Source organism: Camelus dromedarius, chromosome 4 (assembly GCF_036321535.1).
Source record: "Camelus dromedarius isolate mCamDro1 chromosome 4, mCamDro1.pat, whole genome shotgun sequence".
Taxonomy (NCBI): Eukaryota; Metazoa; Chordata; class Mammalia; order Artiodactyla; family Camelidae; genus Camelus; species Camelus dromedarius.
In genome coordinates this window covers 5,748,236-5,771,314 of record NC_087439.1, presented here as the reverse complement: position 1 = coordinate 5,771,314, position 23,079 = coordinate 5,748,236, and the positions used below count along the sequence as shown (strand labels likewise).

General features: G+C 61.3%; 2 protein-coding genes across 2 annotated transcripts; one reads left to right on the top strand and one right to left on the bottom strand.

The window, feature by feature from the left end:
• Positions 1-231: 231 nt before the first annotated feature.
• Positions 232-21,752, bottom strand: LIMS2 (LIM zinc finger domain containing 2). Its single transcript, XM_064484672.1, is given in 11 exon segments — positions 232-1,253; positions 1,255-1,369; positions 1,990-2,065; positions 2,198-2,246; positions 2,878-2,970; positions 3,822-3,972; positions 4,762-4,911; positions 13,769-13,889; positions 14,136-14,202; positions 16,204-16,363; positions 21,622-21,752. Coding segments are annotated over 11 exon segments (1,437 nt in total). The 5' UTR covers positions 21,708-21,752; the 3' UTR covers positions 232-884.
• Positions 7,917-13,775, top strand: GPR17 (G protein-coupled receptor 17). Its single transcript, XM_010974624.3, has 2 exons — positions 7,917-8,052; positions 9,968-13,775. Exon 2 carries the CDS (start codon positions 10,031-10,033, stop codon positions 11,048-11,050), a length of 1,020 nt encoding a protein of 339 aa, XP_010972926.1. The 5' UTR covers positions 7,917-8,052; positions 9,968-10,030; the 3' UTR covers positions 11,051-13,775.
• Positions 21,753-23,079: the final 1,327 nt, after the last annotated feature.

The window sequence follows — 23,079 nt, the reverse complement described above, 5'->3', positions numbered from 1 at the left end:
CCCTGGAGGCCTGGGTTCGCCCCCACGGCCCTGGCCCCTGACTCCACCCACCAGGCAGGCCTCCAAGGCCTGAGGGTTGCTGCGGGCCTCCTCTCCAGGCCCTGCTGGCAGCCAGGCCACAGGACATCCATCCTGCCTGGCGTCTTAAGTGTTCAACAGCCCTGCGGCAGCATGTCCAGAGGCCGCCCGCCGCCCCACATCCTCCTCCGGGGCCACAAACCACACAGGCCCTGAGGTTGCATAAAAAGCCTTCATTTGCTGTGCGAGTGTGAGGCCCGATGCCAGGTCCTGTGCGGAGGAAGCGTCCTCCCCGGAGGCTGGAATAAGCCACCCACCCACACCCGCCACCTCCTGGCCCAGCCACACCCGGAGGGCCAGCAAGCGCCTTGGTGGCGGGGTCCTCGTCCTGCCTGCTGCTCCGTGGGGTGAGGCGGCAGGACTGGCTGGCCTGGTCTGCAGGCAGGAATTCTCTTTGGTTGAGTGAGCGCGTGGTCGGGGGGTAGAAGGAAGGTTCCCTAGAGGCCCCTCACCTGCATGGCCCCCGGGCTGCGGTGGTGGCCTGGCTGCAGGCTGCATGTGTGTGTGTAGTAGGGCCCCCGAGGCCACCTGCGGGGATGGGACAGGTCAGGAGAAGCCAGGCCAGGACTCCGGCCCCAATTTGCTCCTGTTCCTGGAGGACCTTGGGTTGAAGCTGTGGACGTGGACCTGTCACAGGCTCACCACCTCTGGGGCCCTGCCCTATGGCTGCATGAAGGGATGGAGAGGAGGGAACAGAGGGAGGAGATGGAAGAGGCAACAGGTACAGGGAGCAGGGGGAGGAGCGAAGCCACCAACAGAAGGGGCCCCAGGAGCAAGAGGACGGATGCACAGGACAGGTGGGCAGTTCAACAGGTGGACGGGGGTATGATGGACAGGAGGACAGGTGGGCAGGAGACAGATGGATAAGAGGACAGGTGAGCTGGAGGACAGATGGACAGGAGGATGGGTGGGCAGGACAACAGGCGGACGGGGGATGGATGGACAGGAGTGTGGGTGGGCAGGAGGGCAGGAGGCAGATAGAAGGGTAGGCGGTCAGGAAGACCAATGGACAGGTGGACAGGCTGGCAGGGGGGCAGGGGGCAGGAGATGGAAGGACAAGGGACGGGCAGACAAGAGGACAGGTGGGTAGGACAGGTGGGCAGGAGACGGATGGACAGGAGGACAGGTGGGCAGGGTGGGCTCTCAGGCAGGGTGAAGGCCTGCGGACTTGGGCTGAGCCCTGCGGGCTGCCAGCTCCACCAGCTTCTTCAGCCGCTTCTTCAGCTCCAGCGGGAACTTCTCGTAGCACCGCTTACACACAGGCTTCATGTCGAACTCCACAAACTTGTTCCTGGGGAGGATGGGCGGCTCTCAGGACTGCCCGGGTCTCCTGACTCCCACCCTGAGCCCACCAGCTCCCCCGCCAGGAAGCCCAACCCTGAGGCGACCTCTGGGCCAGAGGAGATGGGCCGCCAGAGGAGATGGGCCTCCAGGCCTCCCTTTTTGCCTAGAGACTTCACTTAAATGCTGGCACTCCACAACCTTCCATGGCTCCCTGTTGGCCTCGGAAACGGGGCTGTACCTCACCTCACAGCTCCAGCCATCCTGCCCCCCTCGGCCTCCTACACGAGGTCTGGCTCCTTGCCTCTGAGTGTGCTGTCCCCTGAGCGGGGGTGCCCTGCCCTCCCAGGAGCCCAGTGTCTTTTGGGTGTTGAAGGGTGGTCTGACTCCTCCTCTCACGGTGCCCTGGGGGTCCCTGGACCTGACTTCTTGAGGCTGGGGCTGTCCCCTACTCCCGCTGCATCCCCAGAGCCTCATCACAGTGGGCATTCAGGGAAGGCCCGATGAAGGGAGGAGGCTCTGAAAAGCCAGTTCCAGCCCGGGCCCCCGACAGGCCCCAGGAGGAGGGACGGGGATGCTGGGTAGGTCCCTGTCCACCCCCTCGGGCCCTGGGAGGCCGGCATGACTTACTTCAGGGTGAGCCTGCTGTTGCAGGTGGAGCAGGAGAAGCAGTTCACACACCAGGCTTTGTTGAGGGCTGACACCACTGTGAGGGGCAGACATAAGCAGGCCTCAGCCACGGGCCCAGCTGTGCAGGGAGGGCCAGCTGGGCGCGCAGCTGCAGGGCCCACAGCCCGGAGGTGGAGGGGGGCGGAGGACAGGGACAGAGGGGCCTTACCATCACCCTCGATCACACGGCCGCAGTTGTAGCAGACATCCCCAAAGAGCTGTGGACAGAGCAGGTGTTAATCACACTGCAGTCATTCATGTCCCCAGCCCAGCGCCAGGGAGATGGTCCCCACCTTACCCCAAAGGGCAGCTCTCAGCTTCCCCCTGGGCGTCCTGGGCCCCTCCTGCCAGGGCACAGCCTCAGGCCTGAGGCAAGCACACCGGTACCCATCAAAATCACCCCCCACCCGGGGAAAGACAGCAGGTTGGGGCATAGCTCCCCAAAGGCCCCTCTGTTCCTGCTGGTGTCTAAGGAGTGTGGCCAGGGCAGTAATACTGTCCTGTGCACTAGAGTGGCTCGGCAGACTTGCCAGGCTTGGCAGGAGGGAGGAGGATGGTGGCACATGTCACCCCTGTGAGCCCAGGACTTCATACTGTCACCTCCCTCAGTCCCCTCAGCAGGCCTGGGCCACCAGGCTCATTTCTTAAATGGGAACGCCAAGGCCAAGAGGGCTTCCCAGGTCCTAAGACCCTGAGCACCCACAGCAGGGCTCCTGTGGAGCTCCCCACACCCCCTCCTGCCTCCCTGCGGGTTCCCCACTGCCCTCAGACCCTCACAGAGGCGGGCAGCCTCCCCATCAAGCTGTGCCTTGCAGGCCCAGCCAGCCCGTCCTCCACCCCGGGCCACACCTGGTTGTAGTGGGTCTCACAGTAGGCCAGGCCCTTCTTCTCGTAGTGCCGGTGGCCCAGGAACGGCTTCTCGCACTTGGCGCAGACAAAGTGCTGGGGGGAGAGGGGGCGGGACCACGTCAGGGCTGGCACCCCCCCCACCCCAGGAGACAGCAGTCACCGGAATAAACGGGAAGCAGAGGCCGGTGGAGCTGACCCCTCCATGGACTGCCCCAGGTCAGCAGACCCCGCTCCTTCCCTAAAACACAGTGACACTGGTGGCACTGACCTCGCGGGGCCTGTTCCGAATCTCGGCACCCTCAGCCCCAGGTGTCAGGCACTGGCGTGGCCTGTGGCCTGGAGGGCTGCCCGCGCTGGCTCCCCTGGACGTCTCTACAAGCCCAGAGTCACCGGGCGCATCGTTGCATTGACAGAGGCTTGGGCGTGTGAGGATTCACCCTCCCCCAGGGAACTGGGGACCGGAGTCTGCGTCAGGATCTTCGCAAAGAGGCCACCCAAAGCAGAGTGCCACTGAGGCACTAGGCCTGCACACCTCCCTTCCCAGTAGTGTCCATGAGGCCTTTGGAACCCCCAGCACAGAGCTGAGCATTCCAGGTGACCCTGGGGGACCCACCTAAGCAGCTCAGGGCAGGTGTGCCCAGCTTCTGTGTCTCATGGGGCCGGACATGCAGCCAGTTCTGTGAACCCCAATCCCACAGGGCGCCTCGGGCAAATGTCCCTGTGGTTTTCTCATGACTTTGGAAACCTCTAGAAGGCCAGGATGGGGAGGAGGGAAGGGGGTGTGCCTGCCCAGCCAGTCTGTGTACTCAGATCTCCTGGGTTCTGCAGAGGGACGTGTCCCCAGCCAGGGGCGAGGAGGGGTGCCACCCAAGAGGAAGGTCCCTGCCGGGAGCCGGCCACCCGGCCTGGGGGTGGGGTGGGGCTGCAGGGCCGGCCTCGCTCACCTCCACGTGCCACTGCTTGCCCAGCGCGTTGACCACGCGGCCCTCGATGGGCCGGCGGCAGGCCCCGCAGATGGGCACGCCCATCTTGTCGTGGCAGGGCAGGCAGTAGAGCTCGCCCTTCCGCTCCCGGGCCTCGGCCGTCAGCTCCTTCCTGGAAGACAGCACGGAGCCCCGGGTGATGCCCCAGCCCCTCCAGGTCCAGGGAGGCAGCTTCTGGGGGGGCCTCGCTCTGTCCCAGCAGAGACCCCGGGGCGGGCAGCACCTTGATCTCTGCTGTCTTTGGACACTTCCTGTGGCCCAGACAGGCCCCCGGGCCTGGGGCTCCACACGGCCCTTGCAGAAGGCGGCCAGTGTTCGCCCTCTGAGAAGCAGCTCTGTTCTCCGGGGCCCTCGGGACCAGACCCAGTGTCTGTGACATGGGAGGGGGACGCGCTGCAGCCTCCTCCCCTCCTCCCTCCCTCCCCAACGCCACCACCAACCCCTCCTCTTCACCCCTGCCCTCCGCACCCTCGCCCTCGACCCCTTCCTCTCAGCTCTGTCTGGGGGCCGGCCAGACCTCACCCAAGTCTCTCAGGCCCTCCCAAGTTGGGTGGCGGGGGAGGGGGTACAGCTCAGTGGTAGAGCACGTGCTTAGCATGCATGAGGTTCTGGGTTCAGTCCCCAGGACCGCCATTAAAAAATAAACCTAATTAACTCTACCCACAAAAAACAAACCAAAAAAGTAATGAAGTAAAAAAAAAATTTTAAAAAGGGCCCCTCTGAACAGAGCCCTGGAGAGAGGGGTTCCTGCTAGAGTACCTTCCCGGCCCTGCACCCCACCCTCCGGATGCCTCCCTCTCCCACCTGGTCCTCTTCTGCCCCATCACCGCCCTGGGCGGGTGTCCCAGCTCCCCCGGGCTCCCCACCCGCCCAGGCGGCTGGGAACTGGCTGTGCACATACCCGCAGTGGGTGCAGCTGAAGTGGTCCGGGTGGTAGGCGTCATTCTGGAACATGAGAGGCTGCTCGTCGATGACCAGGTGACACCGCTGGCAGACATACCTGCCCAGGCCCTTGGCCTTCTCCCGGTTGTGGCAAGGTCGGCACAGGTGCCTGCGGGCGGTGAGGTGGGCATCGGGGGTTAGACCCACTCCTCTTCCTCCCCAGACAGCCAGGGCCACCCCCATTCCCCTCCAGAAGGCATCTCCCCACCCCCAAGACTTGAAGGAATGCCAGGAAGCCTCCAGAGCTTGGCCTGGTGGACCAGAAAATCAGGTAACCGTCCCAGAGGCCGGGAAGGCCACCAGGTGCCCTCTATGAAGGGCGCCTCCACACAGGACAAAGACCAGAAGGAAATACAGCAGCTTGTTGGTGTCTGCCGTCTTTGACAGTAGGGCAGACATTATACTTTCTTCTTAACACTTTTTCCGTGCCTAGGACATCGGGTGGAATAGAGCCGACATTTCAGTGACATTGGCTGCAAAATGTGTTTTATTCTTCATATGTCTTTTAACACACGTGAGTAACTGGCCAGTGACCATCAGCCTGAAAACCCCACTTTGCCCAGCCGAGGGGCCAAGGCGGTCAGGCTGGTCGGGCCCGCACGCCTGCTTCCTCAGGGGTCTGCCTGACAAAGAGGAGCCCAGACACGCACAGGCTCTCTCTGTCTCCAAAGACAAGCACGGCTGTGTCAGATGGGGCCCCAAACCCAGGAACTGCCATCACAAGAGTCTTTTTTTGTAAAGAGCTCAGAGTGACTTCTGATGCTGCTCCCTGCATTGGGCAACAGCTGTGGGCTCCACTGGGACAAATCAACGTGGTTTCTGTTTCCTTGGGCCTCAAAGGCGACAGGAATTTAGAGGCAGGGTCCCCAGGCAATAATGTACAAAGGCCCCAATCCGCTGCTCCCCACCCCCCACCTGCCACCCCGATCTGTAAGTGCTTGCAATGCATCTGGTCCCACCCACCCTCCTATCCCAGGCCCCCAGCTCCATCTCGGCAGTGTCCACAGTGACCTGATCTTGGTGTCGGCCTCTTTTACAGGCAGGTCAAGGTGTCTACTTAACACATGAACTCTCAGACTAGGACCCCCACCAGGTGCGGTGGGCAGATCCTGGGTGCCAGGGCAGCCAACTCCACGTCCATGCCCTTGACCGCAGGGCCCACCACCTCAGTTGGGTCTGGACTCCATGCTGCTTGCCCTGTGGGGGTCTTGTCCCCCAACCCCGGGGGCAAAGGGCAAGGACCCCAGCGAATGCCGCAACCACCTGCTATGCTGCTGACTGGCTCCGGCCGTGCTCCTCAGACCCCATGTGCCCCACCCAGGGCCACGGCTCAGGATGAGTCTTCTAATGCATAAGTGACTGAATGACTGTGAGAGACAGGAAGGGAAGGAGGCTGGTACCATCTCCCCACAACAGCGTGGCCAGACCGAGACTGGAAGGCCGTCTCCTGGCCCTGGGACCCCGGCTCGCTCGACCCAGCCAGGGACCACAGACGTGGCCTGTGGCTCAGTCTCCATCTCCTGCATGGCCTAGCCCATTTCCGGCCCCTTTCCGACCCCGGATCCCTGAAGCCCACTGGGCTGTCCCCACCCCACCCACATCCGGACAGCACAGCAGACCCCTGGCACCACCCCTGCCGCACAGCATTTATTCCCCGCAACCCCACTCCCGTTTTGGCAACTCCTCTTAGCAGGACAACATTCAACCCACATGGAATGACTTCTGTTACAAAGCTACAGAAATTAGCGCAACTCCCCCAAATTCTGCTGCAATCGTCAACGCCCTTAAAGCCACTGTCATCAATCCCTGGACAACAGAAATGCGTGCTCTGGGCAGCCAGCCAGCCCCATCATTTTAAGCCACCGTGAGCCAGTTCTCCCAGATGGCCACTCCCAGGGGGCTGCACACGGACACACACGCACGTACACACACACCCGGCTCCCAGGCAACATAGAGCTGTGGAGCCCAGCTTTCCTGAAGGAACCCCAGATGGGAAACATCTTTTCAACAGACCTGATCCTGTGCCAGATCTAAGGGCAATGTGCAGAATTCGTTCCTGGGCAGGAGGAGAATGGAACCTCAGAATTCTACCATCGAGATGCGACAGAAGAACAGAACAAAACACACACGCAGCCTAAGTTTTTGAGGGACATGTGCTTGAGTCCTGGTCCCTGGCCAGTAATGGTGCCTCTCTGAGCCTCAGTTTCCTCGTCTGTAAAATGGGCAGCAATCCCAAGTGCACAGGATGTGAAATGTGAAAGAACATATTTCAGACAGCCCTTGGGGCAGGGACTTCCCAACCATAGCCGTGTGCATTTTTAAACCTTTTAACTAAAAAAGTTAGTCTTTTGAAATTAGGAGTGATGATTTGATTCCCTGTGTTACTGGACACATTGTTTTTGAAAAGACAGGGGCAAACCAGCTTCACTCGAGCCATCTTAGGAGCGGCCCCTGTCAACATCCAAACAGCCCTCAGCCTCTGGCCACTCCTAGGAGGAGTCCTGGGGGCCAGCAGACAGCAGTGGCCGTCTTCCCAGGCCTCCCATCCAGAGAAGGAGCCCACCCGGGCCTCCCAATCCTCACAGGCAGACAGCGCCCCATTATGAGGCAGCCTGCAGCTGGGCCGCACTCAAGATAAAGGCCATGATTTATTCCACATACCCAAACGGGGCCTAATTATACGGGGCAGACACAGGGACCCTACAGCCAGTGTCCTGAAAGAGTCCCCTCTCATTCGATGAAACAAACTCCCCGGCTCCCACCCTTCCCATTCACAAGCCCCACTTTGCTGCTGGCGGGAGCAGGCTCGGGAGCCCAGGCCCGTTGCCATGGCAGCCAGCCCCTCCCTGTGCCCCCCCATCACTGGTAGGAAATTACCCTGTTCTGAAACGTTCTGTTGTGTCTGTTGGTCCCAGCCAGTCCCTCCACCCGGCTGGCGCCCACTCCACGGATTCTAAGACAGTCACACACTTGGCCTCTGTGACGCTCAGTGGCCAAGCTGGGGGGGTGGGGGGATGGCTGGGACACACTGGAATATTCACGGCCCATCAGCAACAGAGGCAGCTGTAGGAGTGGCCCATCACACAGGGGACTCCTGAGGAATGAAGCAGCCTTTCAGGGCCTGAGGGGCTGCAGCCTCCCCTCCTCTCCTTAAATAGACGGCTGTCCAGCACAGCTGCTTGGAGCCCACCGCCCGCGCCACCACCCACAGGCTGCAGTCCACCTGCCACCCTGGGACCGGCAGTAAGAGGTAAGGGCAAGGTCAGACGGGGCAGGTGGGGCAGGTGGGACAGGGCGGGCAGGGAGCTGGGGCCCAGCAGACGCAGACTCGGAGCAGGGCAGGGACAAGTGTCCCCGCCCTCGAGACGCCTCTGTGGTTGGTCATGGTTCCACCTATCTGTCCAGGCCGCCCCAGTCTGAATTAGAGCCGCCCACAGAGTGCTGCTCCCATCTCACCTTCAGGGCTTATAACTGGTGAGTGAGTGCCCTGCTGCTGTCCCGGGGCTGCGGGGACAGCCCCCACACTCCTCACCTCCAGCCCGGTTGGTCGGTCGCGGGGAGGGCCTCAAGGGGGAGAGGTGCTGGTGATGCCTGGGAGACGGCCACTGCGGGCCTCCTCCCACTGGCACGTCCCCTCCAAGGAGGCCCAGGCCTGCACCTGACCCACGGCCAGGCCCCAACCCTGCCCAGGCCCAGGCCACACTCCACACACCCCAGCCATCCTGCCTGGAGCAGAGCGTCGAGGGGCAGTGAGCGCAGGCGTTTCCAGGGACATGTGGAGAAAGTAGCAGAGAGCCACTTCAGAACACGCCACAAAACCCGCAGCAAAAGTCCCCAAACTGGGGAGGGGGTGGGTGGAGAAACCTCAACAAACCAGAGGGAAGCCAGAAAGTGTTTTCAAGTTAAGTCTGTACCCTAGAGAGAGCAAGGGCATGCAGCCTTCACGGGGTTGGGGGCGGGGGGCGCTGGGCAGGAGCAGAAGGCCAGGAGCTGGCATGCCCACCCGGGACCGCCTGGCAGTCACGCAGGGCCCCGTGCTCAGTTTACCACTCTGCTGTCACCATCTTGAAAGGCCTACTTTTCAACAAGGGGTGGCACAAATTATGTCACCGGTCCGGGGGCCAGGCCCTGAGGGGGAGGTGCTGAGCCTGGCCTAGGGACCTGTCAGCCCCCAGAAGAACGGCAGTGCCCTGGAGGTGCTGGCTGTCCCTGCCCCGTCTTCCTGATCTGACTTGCACGTCCAGGGCCACAGCCCCCAGCCAAATGACCTTGGCCAAGTGGGCTGATTCAGAGCCTCGATTTCCTAACCTGTAAAATGAGGTAAGTCCACCTGCCCCTCGGGACTGGCATGAGGAGCACTAGGCTCCTGCCAGGCAGAGGAGGTGGTCGGTACCCGTGGGCTGGCCTCCAGGAAGGGCCAGGGAACAACTGTACTGTGGTGCAGAGTTGGGGTCTGGGGGCAGCCTGGAGTGCAGGGTACCCAGCTCCGCCCCCTGCAGCCCCTCCCCACCCCCAGGTTTCCAACAAGCCCCCTCGGTCACTTGGCCCCAGGCCTTCCCCCTCAGGTCACACATGCCCGGGAACAACAAGAAATCATCTCTATTAGAATTTCAGGCGACCTGAACCACGCTGGAGCCGAGGGGGCGTCCTTGGATCCCTGGTGGTAGCCAGTGAGGAATGAAGGGGAGGGTCAAGGTGCTGCCTGGCCAGACAGTCTGGCACCCACAGTCTGGACCACCCATCCTGCTCCCTCTGTGACAGGAGGGCGGGACAGGACGCCCCCCCCATGCCTGCTCCTTCATCCATGTCCATCCCGGGATGGTACCCAGCAGCCTCCCTCTCAGGGGCTGCGGTGCTAACAGAGCCGCTCCCATGCCGGGAGAGAGCAGAGGCCAGGAGAAGCTGATGGAGAACTTGCTCAGTGCAGAGCCAGCTTGGACAGGACAGCGACCCCCTCCCCCTGCTGCTCCTCCCCTGCTGCTGCTGGGATGCAGCCGGTCTCTGTGAGCCCCTCTTCTGCCACCCTCAGATGGACACAGCAGGTGCCCTCAGCCATCCCTGAGACAATGCCGAGCGTGGGACAGCCCATTCGGGGGTCAGGGGTGGGTAGGGACCAAAGGCTCATGTCTGGACGCCCTCAGAGGATGACGCCCCTCTGGTCCCAGGCTCTCTGGGGCCTGTCTGCTTGTTCCCTCCAGGCTCACTCGGACTCTGCCTCCCGCTGAAGCATGAATGGCCTCGAGGTGGCCCCCCCAGGTCTGATCGCCAACTCCTCCCCGGCGCCCGCAGAGCGATGTGGCCAGGAGACGCCCCTGGAGAATGTCCTCTTCGCCTCTTTCTACCTCCTGGACTTCATCCTGGCTTTTGTCGGCAACGCCCTGGCCCTGTGGCTGTTCGTCCGGGACCACAAGTCAGGCACCCCGGCTAACGTGTTCCTGATGCACTTGGCTGTGGCCGACTTGTCCTGCGTGCTGGTCCTGCCCACCCGCCTCGTCTACCACTTCTCCGGGAACCACTGGCCATTCGGGGAGATCCCGTGCCGGCTGACCGGCTTCCTCTTCTACCTCAACATGTACGCCAGCATCTACTTCCTCACCTGCATCAGCGCTGACCGCTTCCTGGCCATCGTGCACCCTGTCAAGTCCCTCAAGCTCCGCCGGCCCCTTCACGCCCACCTGGCCTGCGCCTTCCTCTGGGTGGTGGTGGCCGTGGCCATGGCCCCGCTGCTGGTGAGCCCGCAGACCGTGCGGACCAACCACACGGTCGTCTGCCTGCAGCTATACCGAGAGAAGGCCTCCCAGCACGCCCTCGCGTCCCTGGCCGTGGCCTTCACCTTCCCATTCGTCACCACGGTCACCTGCTACCTGCTGATCATCCGCCGCCTGCGGCAGGGCCCCCGCGTGGAGCAGCGCCTCAAGAACAAGGCGGTCCGCATGATCGCCATGGTGCTGGCCATCTTCCTGGTCTGCTTTGTGCCCTACCACGTGCACCGCGCCGTCTTCGTGCTGCGTTACCGCGGGGACCACACCTCGTGCGCCGCCCAGCGCGTCCTGGCGCTCGGCAACCGCATCACCTCCTGTCTCACCAGCCTCAACGGCGCCCTCGACCCCATCATGTACTTCTTCGTGGCCGAGAAGTTCCGAGAAGCCCTGTGCAACCTCCTCTGCGGCCGGAGGCTCTCGGGGCCACCCCCCAGTGCGGACGGGAAGACCAACGAGAGCTCGCTTAGCGCCAGGTCCGAGCTGTGAGCCCAGGGCCACCAGCAGCACCGCCCAGTCTAGAAGGACGACCCCTCGGACCCATGAGGGAGGAGCCCATCTCCTCCCCGTCATTCCCGAGAAAAGACACGGAGACCGCAGCAGGTCACTACCACCTGCTCCGAGGTTGGAGCTCATCACCGGGTGCTGAGGTCTGTCTTCCTTGATACGCAAAGCCCAGGAGAGGGAGAACAGGAGGGACCGGACGGCCGCCCCTCTGCAAAGACGGCGTTGGCCCTGCTCACTCGCGGGCCCTAGTCACTCGGTGCCTTCACCCCGCGAAGAGGTGGCGAGGAGGCGGGAGGAACATTCCTGAACAATGAGTGTCTTTCTTTCCCAAGTGCTGCCTGCAAGCCCCCCGGCTTCCTTCCCAGGACACCGGTGAAGCTTTGCAGGGAGAACGTGGGAGACAGCTGCCAACGGCCTAGCAGAAGAGGGGACGCGGGAATCTCGGCAGAGGGAGGGTGTCTCAGTATTTCCTCTGAAGCGCAAAGCGCTTTGAGTTCCCTTTGTGACACCTTTGCCAGAGGACCCGGAGTTCGGGGGATGCAAGCTCTAAATCACAGCTGAACACTGTAAGCACATTTCAGGGCAGTGGCCAGGGGACCTCCAGCAAAACAGGGCCCGGGGGGCACCTCAGCTCTCTCCCGCCAGAAACCCACACACGGACCTGCACGTGCCCGGCCATCCCAGAGCTTCCTGGCAGCTACCCGGTCCCTCCTGAGTCCTGGTCAAGCACACAGCCTGGGTGGACCCTCCAGGGGAGCTGAGCTCTGTTACTGGTGGGGGAGGAGGATGGCCTGCTGTGGGAACATGTCCCCCACTGACCTGGACCCAGCAGGGCTGTGGTCCCACTCCCTCCCTGAGGCCTCCAGCAGCCCTGGCTCACCAAGCTCTGAGCCGTTTTGCTTCACAGCTTCTCCTCTTTTGTACTTGATTCTACTGACCACAAACACCACTGCACTTTTAACAGCCGAAGGTTATTCTGTTGGGTTAATGAAACCCCCTTCCAGAACCTCTCTTCCCTGTGATCTGGGAATGGCAGCATGTGGATTGCGGTTCTGGTGGCCCCACGGCCTCCCTGCCTGACGGGGACTCTGACATTCTGCCCCTCAGGCCTCCAAGTGCCAGCCTGGGCTGGGAGGGTGTGAGTGGGGCACCCCCTCCCTTCATCATGGTAATACTTTACTTTCCAGAGCGCTTCCAGCCTCTCTGGACTCTCCCAGCAGAGCGCTGGAGCAGTGGGGTCACAGCTAAGCTGGGCTCAGGAAAAAGACAGGAGCTACTCAGGCCCACAGCTGGCCAGGGGGTCCCACCGATGAACACGGGACCCCCGCTGCCCCATCTGCCACCTGCAGCCTCTCACGTGAGCACCTGACACTCAGGCTCCTGCTGAGTGCCCTGCGGACACCAAGACAGTAGACCTGTATCTCCGGTGGGGCAGGCAGATGGCCGGGATCACTGCAGCAGCATCAGGAGGAGGCTAGGGAATGGAGCTGGGGACGAAAGCCCAGACAGGAGAGGGCGTGGGAGGCAGACGGACAGCGGGACAGCGAGGGTGGTGACAACCAGGCAGGCGTGCTCTTCATGGAGACTTGGCTGTCGGCAGAGGAGAAACTCAGAGCTGGTTGGCTGGGATCTGGTGCATCTGGGATGCCTGGTGGACACCACGTGGAGATGGCACATGGGCAGCAGAGTATCCCAAGGGAGAGGTCTGGGATGGGAGCGGACATCTGAATTCTCTGGCACGTATATGCCATTTAAGGCTCTGAGACTTTAGGCCCAGGGCAGAATCCCAACCGAGCCCAACACGGAGACATGGGGGGAGGAGGAGAACCAGATGAGGAGAGGGACAGAGCAGCCACGGGGCAGGAGACCCCCAGGGTCCTGGGGCCCCAGGGAGGTGTGGGAGCTGCAGTAAAGTCTGCTGGGAAGTCACGAGAGGAGCCAGCAGTGAGCAACACGGGGGCCATGGGGACCCCAGCCAGACAGGATGCAGGGAGCAGACGGGAGAAGCCAGCGGGGGTGCTGGAGAAGGCTGCGGAGAATCCCAGCGGAAGGTTCAGAGGGTGTTGTGAAACATGGGAACCACCAAGCCTGACCCACAAGAAAGGGAGGGAGAGTGACCAGAGCTGGGAGCCCTCATGGAGGCGTGTGGAGTGAGCAGGGCTTTGGGGGTGTGGGACGTGGCCTCCACTCAGACCCAGGCAGTGCCAGGCCGCAGGGGCCCCGCAGGGAAGGGGAGGGGAGATTGTCACACTGGGGATGGGTGGTGGGAGGAGGGGGTGAGGAGAAAGAGCCAGTCTTCGTGGAAGATGAGAACTTAGCCTTCTAAGGAACCCCGGGCCTGAATTCGGAGCAGCTGGGATGGGTGATTGCTGTCTCTCCAGCAGCGCTCGTGGTGGGGTGAGGACGGAGGTGGATGGTTGGGGTCAGCAGTGGGGGTGGCCAGGCGGGTGGGAACTTGACTCCAAGCTCCTTATCCATCCACTGTGTCTAACAGCGCCCGCTTGGGCTGCCTTTCCCCCTTCGGTCTACTGTCAGCCTGCTCCCGGGAACACCCTTGAGTCTGAGCCAGCCCAACTCACCCCTCACTCTCTCCAGCCTCGGTCCTCACCAGTAAACCGGACAGGGCTCTCCTGTCTGCCTGGAACGGGCCTGGCACCTCCGAGGAGGAGCCTCTCCCTCCCAAGACCCGCCACATCTCACCTGCCCGCGTTCTTCACGAAGCCCAGGTCGGCCAGTTCCACGTCACACAGCTCACAGCGGAAGCACCCGGGGTGCCAGTTGCTGTTCATGGCCTTGATGACACGGCCGACGATGAACTCGCCTGGAAGAGAGAGGCCCCTGCTCGCCCTGTGCCCACCCACCCCTGCAGCCCCCTGCTGAGCCCGTCCACACTGGCCCTCGTGGTTCAAGGGCGCCCCTCCCAGGGCTTGGGAGGGTGATGCCTGCAGGGGCCCAAAGGCTGACGCTCAGAGAGACAGGGCGCAGGCCGTCTGGGAAGTTGCCCTCCCTGCCGCTCGCCCACCCGCTTCCCAGGCAGCCCAGAGGCCCGTCTCCCGCCAGTCCTTACCGCAGGACCCGCAGCACGGCGCAAACAGCATCTGGAAGTCGTGTTCGCAGTACTTCCGACCTTCGAACTGCAAAGGGGGCCGGCAGACAAAGGACAAGGGCACCACCGTCATTCCCCCGAGCTGCACTGGCCCCAGTCTTAGTCAGGTGGGGACCTGCCTCGGGAGGCTGGACAAGCATCCCACTTTGTGCACCTGATAGGGCCACAGGAAGCGGGGGGCGGGGGAGGCTTCCTGGAGGAGGTGATAAGGAGTGGAAAGGCTGCAGATGGGGGGACTCCGAGGAGGGAACTTCAGACAGGGAGCAGCCAGGGCAAGGCCCGAGACGGGAGGGACTGGCCCGTTCGACCTGGGGACAGTGCCAGCTGAGGGGCCTTGAAGAAGCTGGCAACTCGGCAAGGCCAGCACCTCTTCACTGAAGACCTTGGCCGTGTTGGTCCTGGGAGCAAGCTGAGGGCTAGGGGAGGAAGTTGAGGCTGGAGAGGGCTGGGGTCAAATTTGAATTCTGTGTGTCCCTGGCCCTATTTCCTGTGAGAGGAGCCCATTCCCCTGGGGCCATTAAAAGAAAAAACAAAAAAACAAAAAAAAACAGGGAAGGGAGACAGAAAGAACGACACAGGAAGGGGGCGGGGCAGGGAGAGCCCCAAGTCCCGCAGCTGCTGTCCCCACCTGTCAGGGCCAGTTGGGCCCGTGCACTGGCCCCAGGTGTGGCCAGCATCTGCCTCTGCTTTCTTCTGCCTTGACAATTTTATTTGGTTTTCTCCTGTCCTCTAAAATGTCTTATTAAGCTGCAACTGGATAGAGCTCACCTAGCAGCCTGTAGAGGCTGCAGGAATTTAAATTCCTTCGGCGACGACTATTTCCTGAGCACGAGGAGGCACCACAGAGAACAGCGGTTTTCCCTCTGCCAAGCAGATCACCTGCCCCACAGCCATCTATTGGCCGATCCCACCAGCTTTGAAACCTAGCCAGCCTCTGCCCTCTGTGGATGGTGCTGGTCAATGTTTAACAACCAGCTCTGGGGCTGCCTTTGTAGCATTTGTTAATTTCTATGGTCAATTTCAAGCCACCATCATGACCCTGGGGTTGAGAAGAGATGTCGGTAGCCACCACGGTGCAGTGCTCCCACCACACAGGTACAGTACTAGAAGTCATAGAAGATAGTAAAATAAAATAATTAGGAGGTGGTGAGTTTTGAGTATTTGTTACCTTTGTTTTTATAAAATTTTATCTCATCATATGTTTCAGTCGTTTCATTTTGAATACTGGCTGTGTCAGCCAGCCAGCTAGCAAGACTGCTGAAAACTGAACAATCTAGGCCCCCCTCACTTTTATCTGGATTCTTCCAGTAATTGGCTTCAGGTCCCACCTGTTCTCTTAGCTCCTGGCCCTGCCTGCCCCACACATTCTCTCCTCAGCATAGCGACCAGTGTCCTTTTCTAATATTGGACAGCTGGTGTGACTCCTCCAGACCTGCAGTGGCTCCTGCCCCTCCTAGAGTGAAGCCTAAGGCCCATGAAGGCCCACAAGCCAAACATCTGCTGCTACTCCCATCACACCGGCCTCCCACTGCTCCTCAAATACCCTGCCTGCTCCAACCTCAGGGCCTTTGCACCTGCAGTGCTTTCTGCTGAGAGCTCTTCCTGCAGGTATGCGCAAGCTCCCTCACCTCCTTCAGGTCTGCTCAAACGTTACCTTCCCTGATCACATCTCCTACCCCCAATTCCTTATAACCAGAGCGCTCAGCACCATCTGATACACTGTGTGTTGGTTATGTTTACTGTCTGACCCCAGGGAAGGTCAGTGCCACCAGGGCAAGGAGTCTGCCCGGAAGTGGCGGGATGAATGGTGACTCTCAGCCAGCACCCATGGCCACCAGGAGAGCACTGTCCACATCTCATAGGTGAGGGCTGGGCCCTGAGCTGTGGTAGACGAGGTTCTGTGCCTCCCTTGGCTTGAGGCCGGGCCTGTCCGCCCCGCAGGTCACTGGGGGACCCCAGCCAGGCATGGCCCATGGGCACCCAGAGCGCAGACCCAGAGCCAGGTCAGGGGCTGGGAGAGCATCCTCACCTCGTAGAAGAGCCCCTCGGGGAAGGGCCGGAAGCACTGGGCGCAGACAAAGCAGTGCTCGTGGAACAGCTCTCCACTGCTGTTGACGATCCGCTCAGCAGGGGCGAAGCGCGCCTGGCAGCGCTGGCACACGGCGTTGGCCAAGGCGTTGGACATGTTACTGGGAGGGAGGAAGGAGCGGGCAGGTCAGGACTGGGGAGCGCAGCCTGGGATGGCCACGCCCCCTCCTTCAAGAGCTAAGATGCTTTCCAGGGTGAGGTACCGTGCCCTCCTCACCCCAGGGATGCCCTTGGCACTGCAGGGACTTGGCGACACGTGGTCAAGGCCAAGCTGCCCGGCACCGGCTCGGGTCACCCTGCCTGGCTGCCCACACCCCACCATGGCCACCGTGTGCCATGGACATGCCAGGTGCCAGGTCACACTGGCTGCAGTGGGTGGAGGCAAAGCCTAGATCAGAACCAGACTGAAGCCATGTCTTTCCCCCACATCCCTCAGCCTCCTGTGCACTTCACGGAGGGTCAGGTACCAGCCAGGCCATTGCCAGGGACACACTGGCCAGAGCAGCCAGGGGTCGAATCTAGTGTGGCACAGGCTGTCCCTCACCCCCCAAGCTCAGATGCCCAGCGGTGGAAGGACCCTAATCACAGCTGTGGCCAGGGGTCATGGGCTGTTAGGTGAGGGGCACACACGCCCTCAGCAGGGTGCCTGGCCCACTGTAAATTGAAGGAGGATGGTGCTACGGTTGTCAATGCCACTCTTGGTCCCCAGGCTGCTCAGTCATGGTGCTGGGTCACCTTTTGAGGTGTAGAGCCACCTCGGCTCCCTCCTGTGCTTCCTACCACCCTCCCAGGGAACCAGAGCGCATCTCCGGGACATATCATCACCCAGGCACAGGTGAGCAGCTCAGTATTCACATCTTTACTGAATCCCCGAGGCAACCCTGCTTTCCAGATGTGAGACTTAAGGCTCAGAGAGATTAAGTGATATGCCCAAACTCACATAGCAGATGACAGAGTCCAGATTTGAATGCAAACTAGTCAGATTTCAATGGCTCCAGCCTTGGGCCCCAAGGCTCAACCTGGAGGACCTGGTGGTACACTCGACAGCCTCTACAACCTTCCAGCTCCCTGATGTCCATGCCTTCGGCTGCTAGGGTGGCAGATAGATCTTGTCTCATGTCAACTCCGATAGACTGGGGCACTGCCTGGAAAGGCGGGCTCAGGGAGCAGAGATGGTATTAGCTGGCAATGTCGTGTAGACACGTACAGAGGCCGGGTGCTTCTGAGAACATCTTTCCAGCCTGTCCTCATGCCAGGGTGTTCGGGTGTCCATCACAGGGAAGAAGGCTTCCCAGGCAGGGTGAGCCCAGGAGGTGGGAGAGGCTCTGCCTCTCGGAGCTCGAGGTGTGGACCATGGACAGTGGGTCCGGCAGACAGAAGGCTGCTGCCACACAGATATGGGCCAGAGGCTGGGCTGCCGCCCCAGGCAGAAGCCCCTCTCTGCTCTGCTTAGAGACCCCGCGTGGCATGGCCGGGCTGGAAGGCTCTTCACCAAGCACTGCCAGGCATGCTGGACTTCCGTGTGCCTCCGCCTGTCCGCAGGCATGCTGTGGCGACCAAGGCCACCTCCTACATCCACATTTAGGCCACAGGGGCAAGGAAGCAGGGCAGTGGGAGGAAGGGTGGGGCACAGCCCAAGACGACAAGAAGGCTCTGCGTGCAGCAGCCACCACCCTCAGCCCACTCTGAGGGGGACAGACGGGGCCGTGGAGGACTGGGCTGAACTCGGTCAGCACAGGCATGGTTTCCTGCCCCAAGAACACTGTGAACCTGGAGGCCTCGTCCTCCCCAAACACACACCCGTGGTGGCCAGGAGGAAGTTGTAACGCCTGGCCTTGAACAGGACCTTGCGGATCTGGGAGAAGTCAGAAATCAACAGGAAATCCTGTGACTCTGGGCCTGGAATTCCCCACTCAAAGGACCCAGAAAATGAAGCCAAAACAAGGATTCAAGTCCAGCCCTGGGCTTAAATCCAGACCTCTGGACCCTAACCATGCAAGCGCAGCAGCACGGCCATCTTCTGTTTGCCTCCCCAAAGCCCTGGTCCCTGCATCAGGGCAGACACTCGGGGACTGCACCTTTGTGTTGTCACCACTGGTCTGGGTCTAGTTCCCTGGCTGGGTCCCTGGGAGTCTCGGGTCAAGGGTTTTGCCGTTGGTCCCCTACGTTCCTCACACAGGCCCTGCCTGGCACAGGCAGGTGGGGGGTGGGGGTGACCACCCACCTCCTGTACCCGCTATCTGCCCCAGCCCAAGTCTCAGCCCGGAGCACCCCTGATGGCACTTCTGTGGCTGCATCCCCACGCCCCTGCTCGGGAACAGACAACACTCCAGGCCACTGGCCAAAGAAAGACGGATGGACAGTCGTGCCCACGTGCCTGACAACTGAACCACAGCCCCATCAAAGAAAATGCCCACTGTCTCCTGCAGGAGAACCCACTCCGGGCTCCGGGCTCCGGGCTCCACCTAACATGTTTAAATCCTAACAGACCTGGACATGAGCTGTGCACCTGGAAAGAGGTACCAGCTTCTCTGGGCCTCATCTGGACCTGCAAAGAGGTCACCAGAGTAGCCGGAACCGCCCTGCAGAGGTGCTGTGGAGAAGGCACAGCATGTGGATCACAGGGCCGGGCAGGCCCAGTGCTGCATAAAGGGAGCTGCTGGTTCAGGCAGCTCTGGGAGCCTCCCCACCCCAGTCCAGCCTGGAGGCCTGCCGTCTGCACCCCTTGCCCTGTGAGAGGACGGAGGGAGGGAGACTTACATTCCACATCCTCCTTCACACATTCCGGCCAGAGCAGGAGCACAGTCTGCCAGCTACCCACAAGGAGATGCCTCTGCTCCTGCTGGACAGCACACCAACAGTCCCAGGGTGAAGCCCAGAGCTGGGGCAGGGGTGGGGTGCACACGTGTGTTCCCGAGCAGGAGGCATGGGGACACGGCCACAGAAGCGCCATCGGGGGTGTCACTGCCTGAGCTGGGGCAGCCAGTGGGTGCGAGAGGTGGGTGGTCACCTCCCCCACCCACTCTGTACCCTTCTCCACAGACACTCTCCATCTTGACAGCCAACACCAGCCTATTCGTTGCAAGATGTCACTGAGCTTTATCTAGGGTGGGGCTGGGAAGTCCTCTCTGTGCCAAGTCCTTGTGAGGGGAGGCTGCTGGTCCAGATAGAGAAACTGAAGTGCAGAGAGGGTCAGGAACCTGCTGGGGTCACACAGGGTCAGACTTGTGCTCTCTCTTGTCCCCTCGGATCCCAGTGGCATCAGACAGGCAGGACCATTCAAGACTCTTTCTTCAACAACCCCAGAGCATCCTCCACTCTGGTCTCCCACCCACCCAGTCTAGAAAGATGATGAGAGGGCCTGGGAATAAACAGGCAGGGGCCAGCCACCGGGGTCTTTCTGGCCTCAAGGGTGAGTGGGTGTCACTGAGGCCAGGTAAACCCGCACAGCATTCAGCGCAGCGGTCAGCCAATGCGCATGCGTGCTCCACCCTGGCTCGGACACCCTCGAGCTGCGTGACCTGCAGCAAAGTACTCCGGGAACCTCAGCTTCCTCATCTGTTAAATGGGCCAGCAACAGTGACCTCCAGGGGCTAGCGGGGTTCACTGAGGCCACATCTGCAAGCACAGCCCATGACTCCTCCTCGCCTTCATCCAACAGGTCTTTATAGAGCACCAGTACCGCGGCAGGCCCTGTTCCCAGAGCAGGAGCGGGGACTGACTGCAGCAAGGCCTCCAGAGCTCAAGCAGAAGCTGCCCCAGTGCCTGGGCCTCCTCCCGCCCCTCCCCTCCCAGGCCAGGCAGAGGCCAGCCGCAGGGGTCACAAAACTGGAATTTCCACAAAGCCAAGGTGACATCCAGCCATGGGGACGCTAGAAAATCAACGTGCTGCCTCAGGCTGCTACCCAACTGTTTACACCACCGGAAACGTGTTCCAAGTCTGCACAGAGCCTGCGGGAAACTGCAGCGCTTTCCCTGAAGCCTCAGCCCTGCCCCTTTGCTCTAGCAGCTGTTTACTTTCAAGTAGGGGCATTTTAAATGTGTGGCACTGAAAACAGACAGCTGGAGGGCACAAGCCAGAAGCTCACAGAAAAGCTCACAGGTCACGTTTAGCATCTGTGCATGCCGGACACGTGGAATTTCCTGAGGCCTGATCATTATCACACCCCCTGCCCTCCGTGCATCTGGGCCACCCTCCTGCGCTGCATCTGTCCTGTGAAACCACTCTCCAGCATGGCCTCTGGCCCATCAGCGCCCTGCTCGCTCACTCCCTGCATCCAGGCTCACTTCGCAGACGTCCAGGGTCGTTCAGAGGCCAAGCAGTGAGGGTTCCCATTCACTCAGGTATGTTACTTGGCCTCCTGAGCCCCAGGTTCCCCTGGTGAGGGGACCGGCTGCAACAGACATCCCACAGCTGCCCTCTGGGCCTCTGTTCCCGTTCCCCACCTGCCCTCTTCCTCTTGATGCACTCTTAGCATTGCCCCTGGACTTCCTCTCCTTCCCTGGTCCTCCAAGTCCCCCAGCCCCCGAGACCGCTGCTCTGTCTCCTCCCACCATCCCCACCCCCTCCTGCCAACCTCCAGTCCTCTCCCAGAGCTCCTCCCCACTCTGGGGCCCCACCTGTCATTTTGATGCCAAAGGCCCCAAGACCCCAGAGAGCCCTCACTGCTCTGTCTCCCCAACTTTCTACTGGATGTTTCCACCCAGATGCCTCCCCCCGAGGCACTGCAAATTCAACATGTCCAGGAACACCCTTCCCCAACCGGACCCTCACCCAGGGGGCTCCACCACCATCCACGTGCCAGCTCAGACCCTCCCACCCTAGGTTAACTCAACCTCAGAGATGTCCTGAGGACCATCCTCAACCCCACAGGCTCCCCCTCTCAGCCCCAAAGGGGCTTCCATCATTTGTCTACACGGGACATTTCCCATGGGATAAAGCAGCTCAGGCTTTGGAGTCAGTCCAACCTGGCTTCAAGTCACTGCTTAGCCAATTTTTGGATGGGTGATGTCCAGCAGTTCCTTGTCCACTCAGTCTGCTCGTCTATAAAGCGGCCAGAAAGTGATCCCAGGCCGAAAGTGGGCATGGAAGTGACAGAAGACAACTTACCTGAACACCCCATCCTCAGGGCCAGGCCCCAGGGTGTTGATCACAGGTCTGCAAACCCAGCAGGATCAAGCCGCACCCTTCCCCCGTCTGGCCGCCAACCCAGGCGCCGTCCGCGCGCCCTGGGCCGCCGGGCCCATCGCCGTCGGAAGAGCCAGGCCGGGTGTCCGAGGAAAGGCCTGCGGCTGCAGCTTTCCGGCCATTGTCCCCGGCCGCCCCCCCCCCCGCCCCGCCCCGCCCCCGGCCACCTACCCAGGCGCGGCGGGCGGCAGGCTCTGGCGGTGCTGGCGCCGCCGGTACAGCCCCGACGCGGCGAGCGCGCCCAGTCGGGCCGCCATGGCGCGGGCCTCCTCCCGCTCCGACCCAACGGGCGTTGATCCCCGGGCTCCGAGGGCAGGTGCGGCGGCGGGCGGCCACCGCGGCCGGACGGCGGCGTGCGCCCGGGCCCCCACCCCTTGGCACAGGAGCTCACGTTACGCACTGCGGTCTCCAAAGGGCAGCGGAGTCAACTCCAAATAGAAAGGATATTGTTCCCGCCGCGGGGGCAGCAGAGTGAAAGCTGAGGCTGGCGGGGCTAGGTCCGGGCTGGGGAGGGGAGTCGCCAGGGAGATCCCAGACAGCACTGAGGTGAGGTCCCTAGTGACGGGGCAGGATGCCTGGGGACCTCCGGCTGCCAGGAGCCTCCCAGGAAACCTGAAGCCCCCTGGACGTGCCGATAATGGTACAGTCATGTGAGGGGTGGGGGCAGTATGGAGCTGATCCAGCCTAGGAACCCTGCAAACAGGTAAGAAACTGATGAGGGATTCCCACACGTGCCCACATTCTGCCTCGGTCCCTTACCTGAGAGCCTGCAACCACAAAGGCCACCTAGGAGATCCAGACCAGGGCAGGCTGGTCCCCTGGATCTGGCCAGCAGATAGCCATGCACCCCAAAAGAGGTCTGCACCGTCAAATCCTAGAGGACAGGTAAGCCCCCAGCTCACCAGCAAGACCAGAAGCACCCAGATCTGATGGAGACCCCCAGGAAGATACTGTTCCCATGCATTCTGACCTAAAAGCATTGGCAGGGTCACAGTGATCCAAGGTGCAAACCACCCACGGTCAGTGCTGAACTTGCCAGCTGAGCAGGCCCCAAGGTCAGCATTAAATAAGGATCCAGAGCACTTGTGGAAACCTATAAGGCCGATTCCACTTCCCTGAAAACCCTGCCATCAGGTCAGAAAGCACCTTCTCCCATCTTCCAGACAGCAGGACGCAGGTCCCCCTGCACTGGGGCGGCAGAAACCCTTAGAGGGGGTCCATGACACATAGATGCCAGGCCCACACACCGAGGAACACACCACATCCAGCAAACCCAAACATGAGGAAGTCCTCATTAACCAACCTCCAACACAGCCAGATGACCACAGGCACTGGGTGCAGTGTAATTTGTCAATGCAGCTCAATTTCAAAGGTACCGAGCACTGATCAATTCAACAAATATTTTCTTAAAAGTGGTGCCAGGGGCTAAAGGGCAGAGAGAGGCTAAGCCTGGAAGAGCCAGCAAGTGGAAGGATCACCTCCTACCCTCTGATGTGGACAGCGATGTGTTTAAGAAAGCTAGCTAGAGTAGAGAGTTTGGTTACAGCAGCTTGAAGTCGATGCCGTAGGCCTACACTCCTCTTAACAGCCTCCATCCAGTCCTGCCCATGTGGAAATCCAGAACTCTGT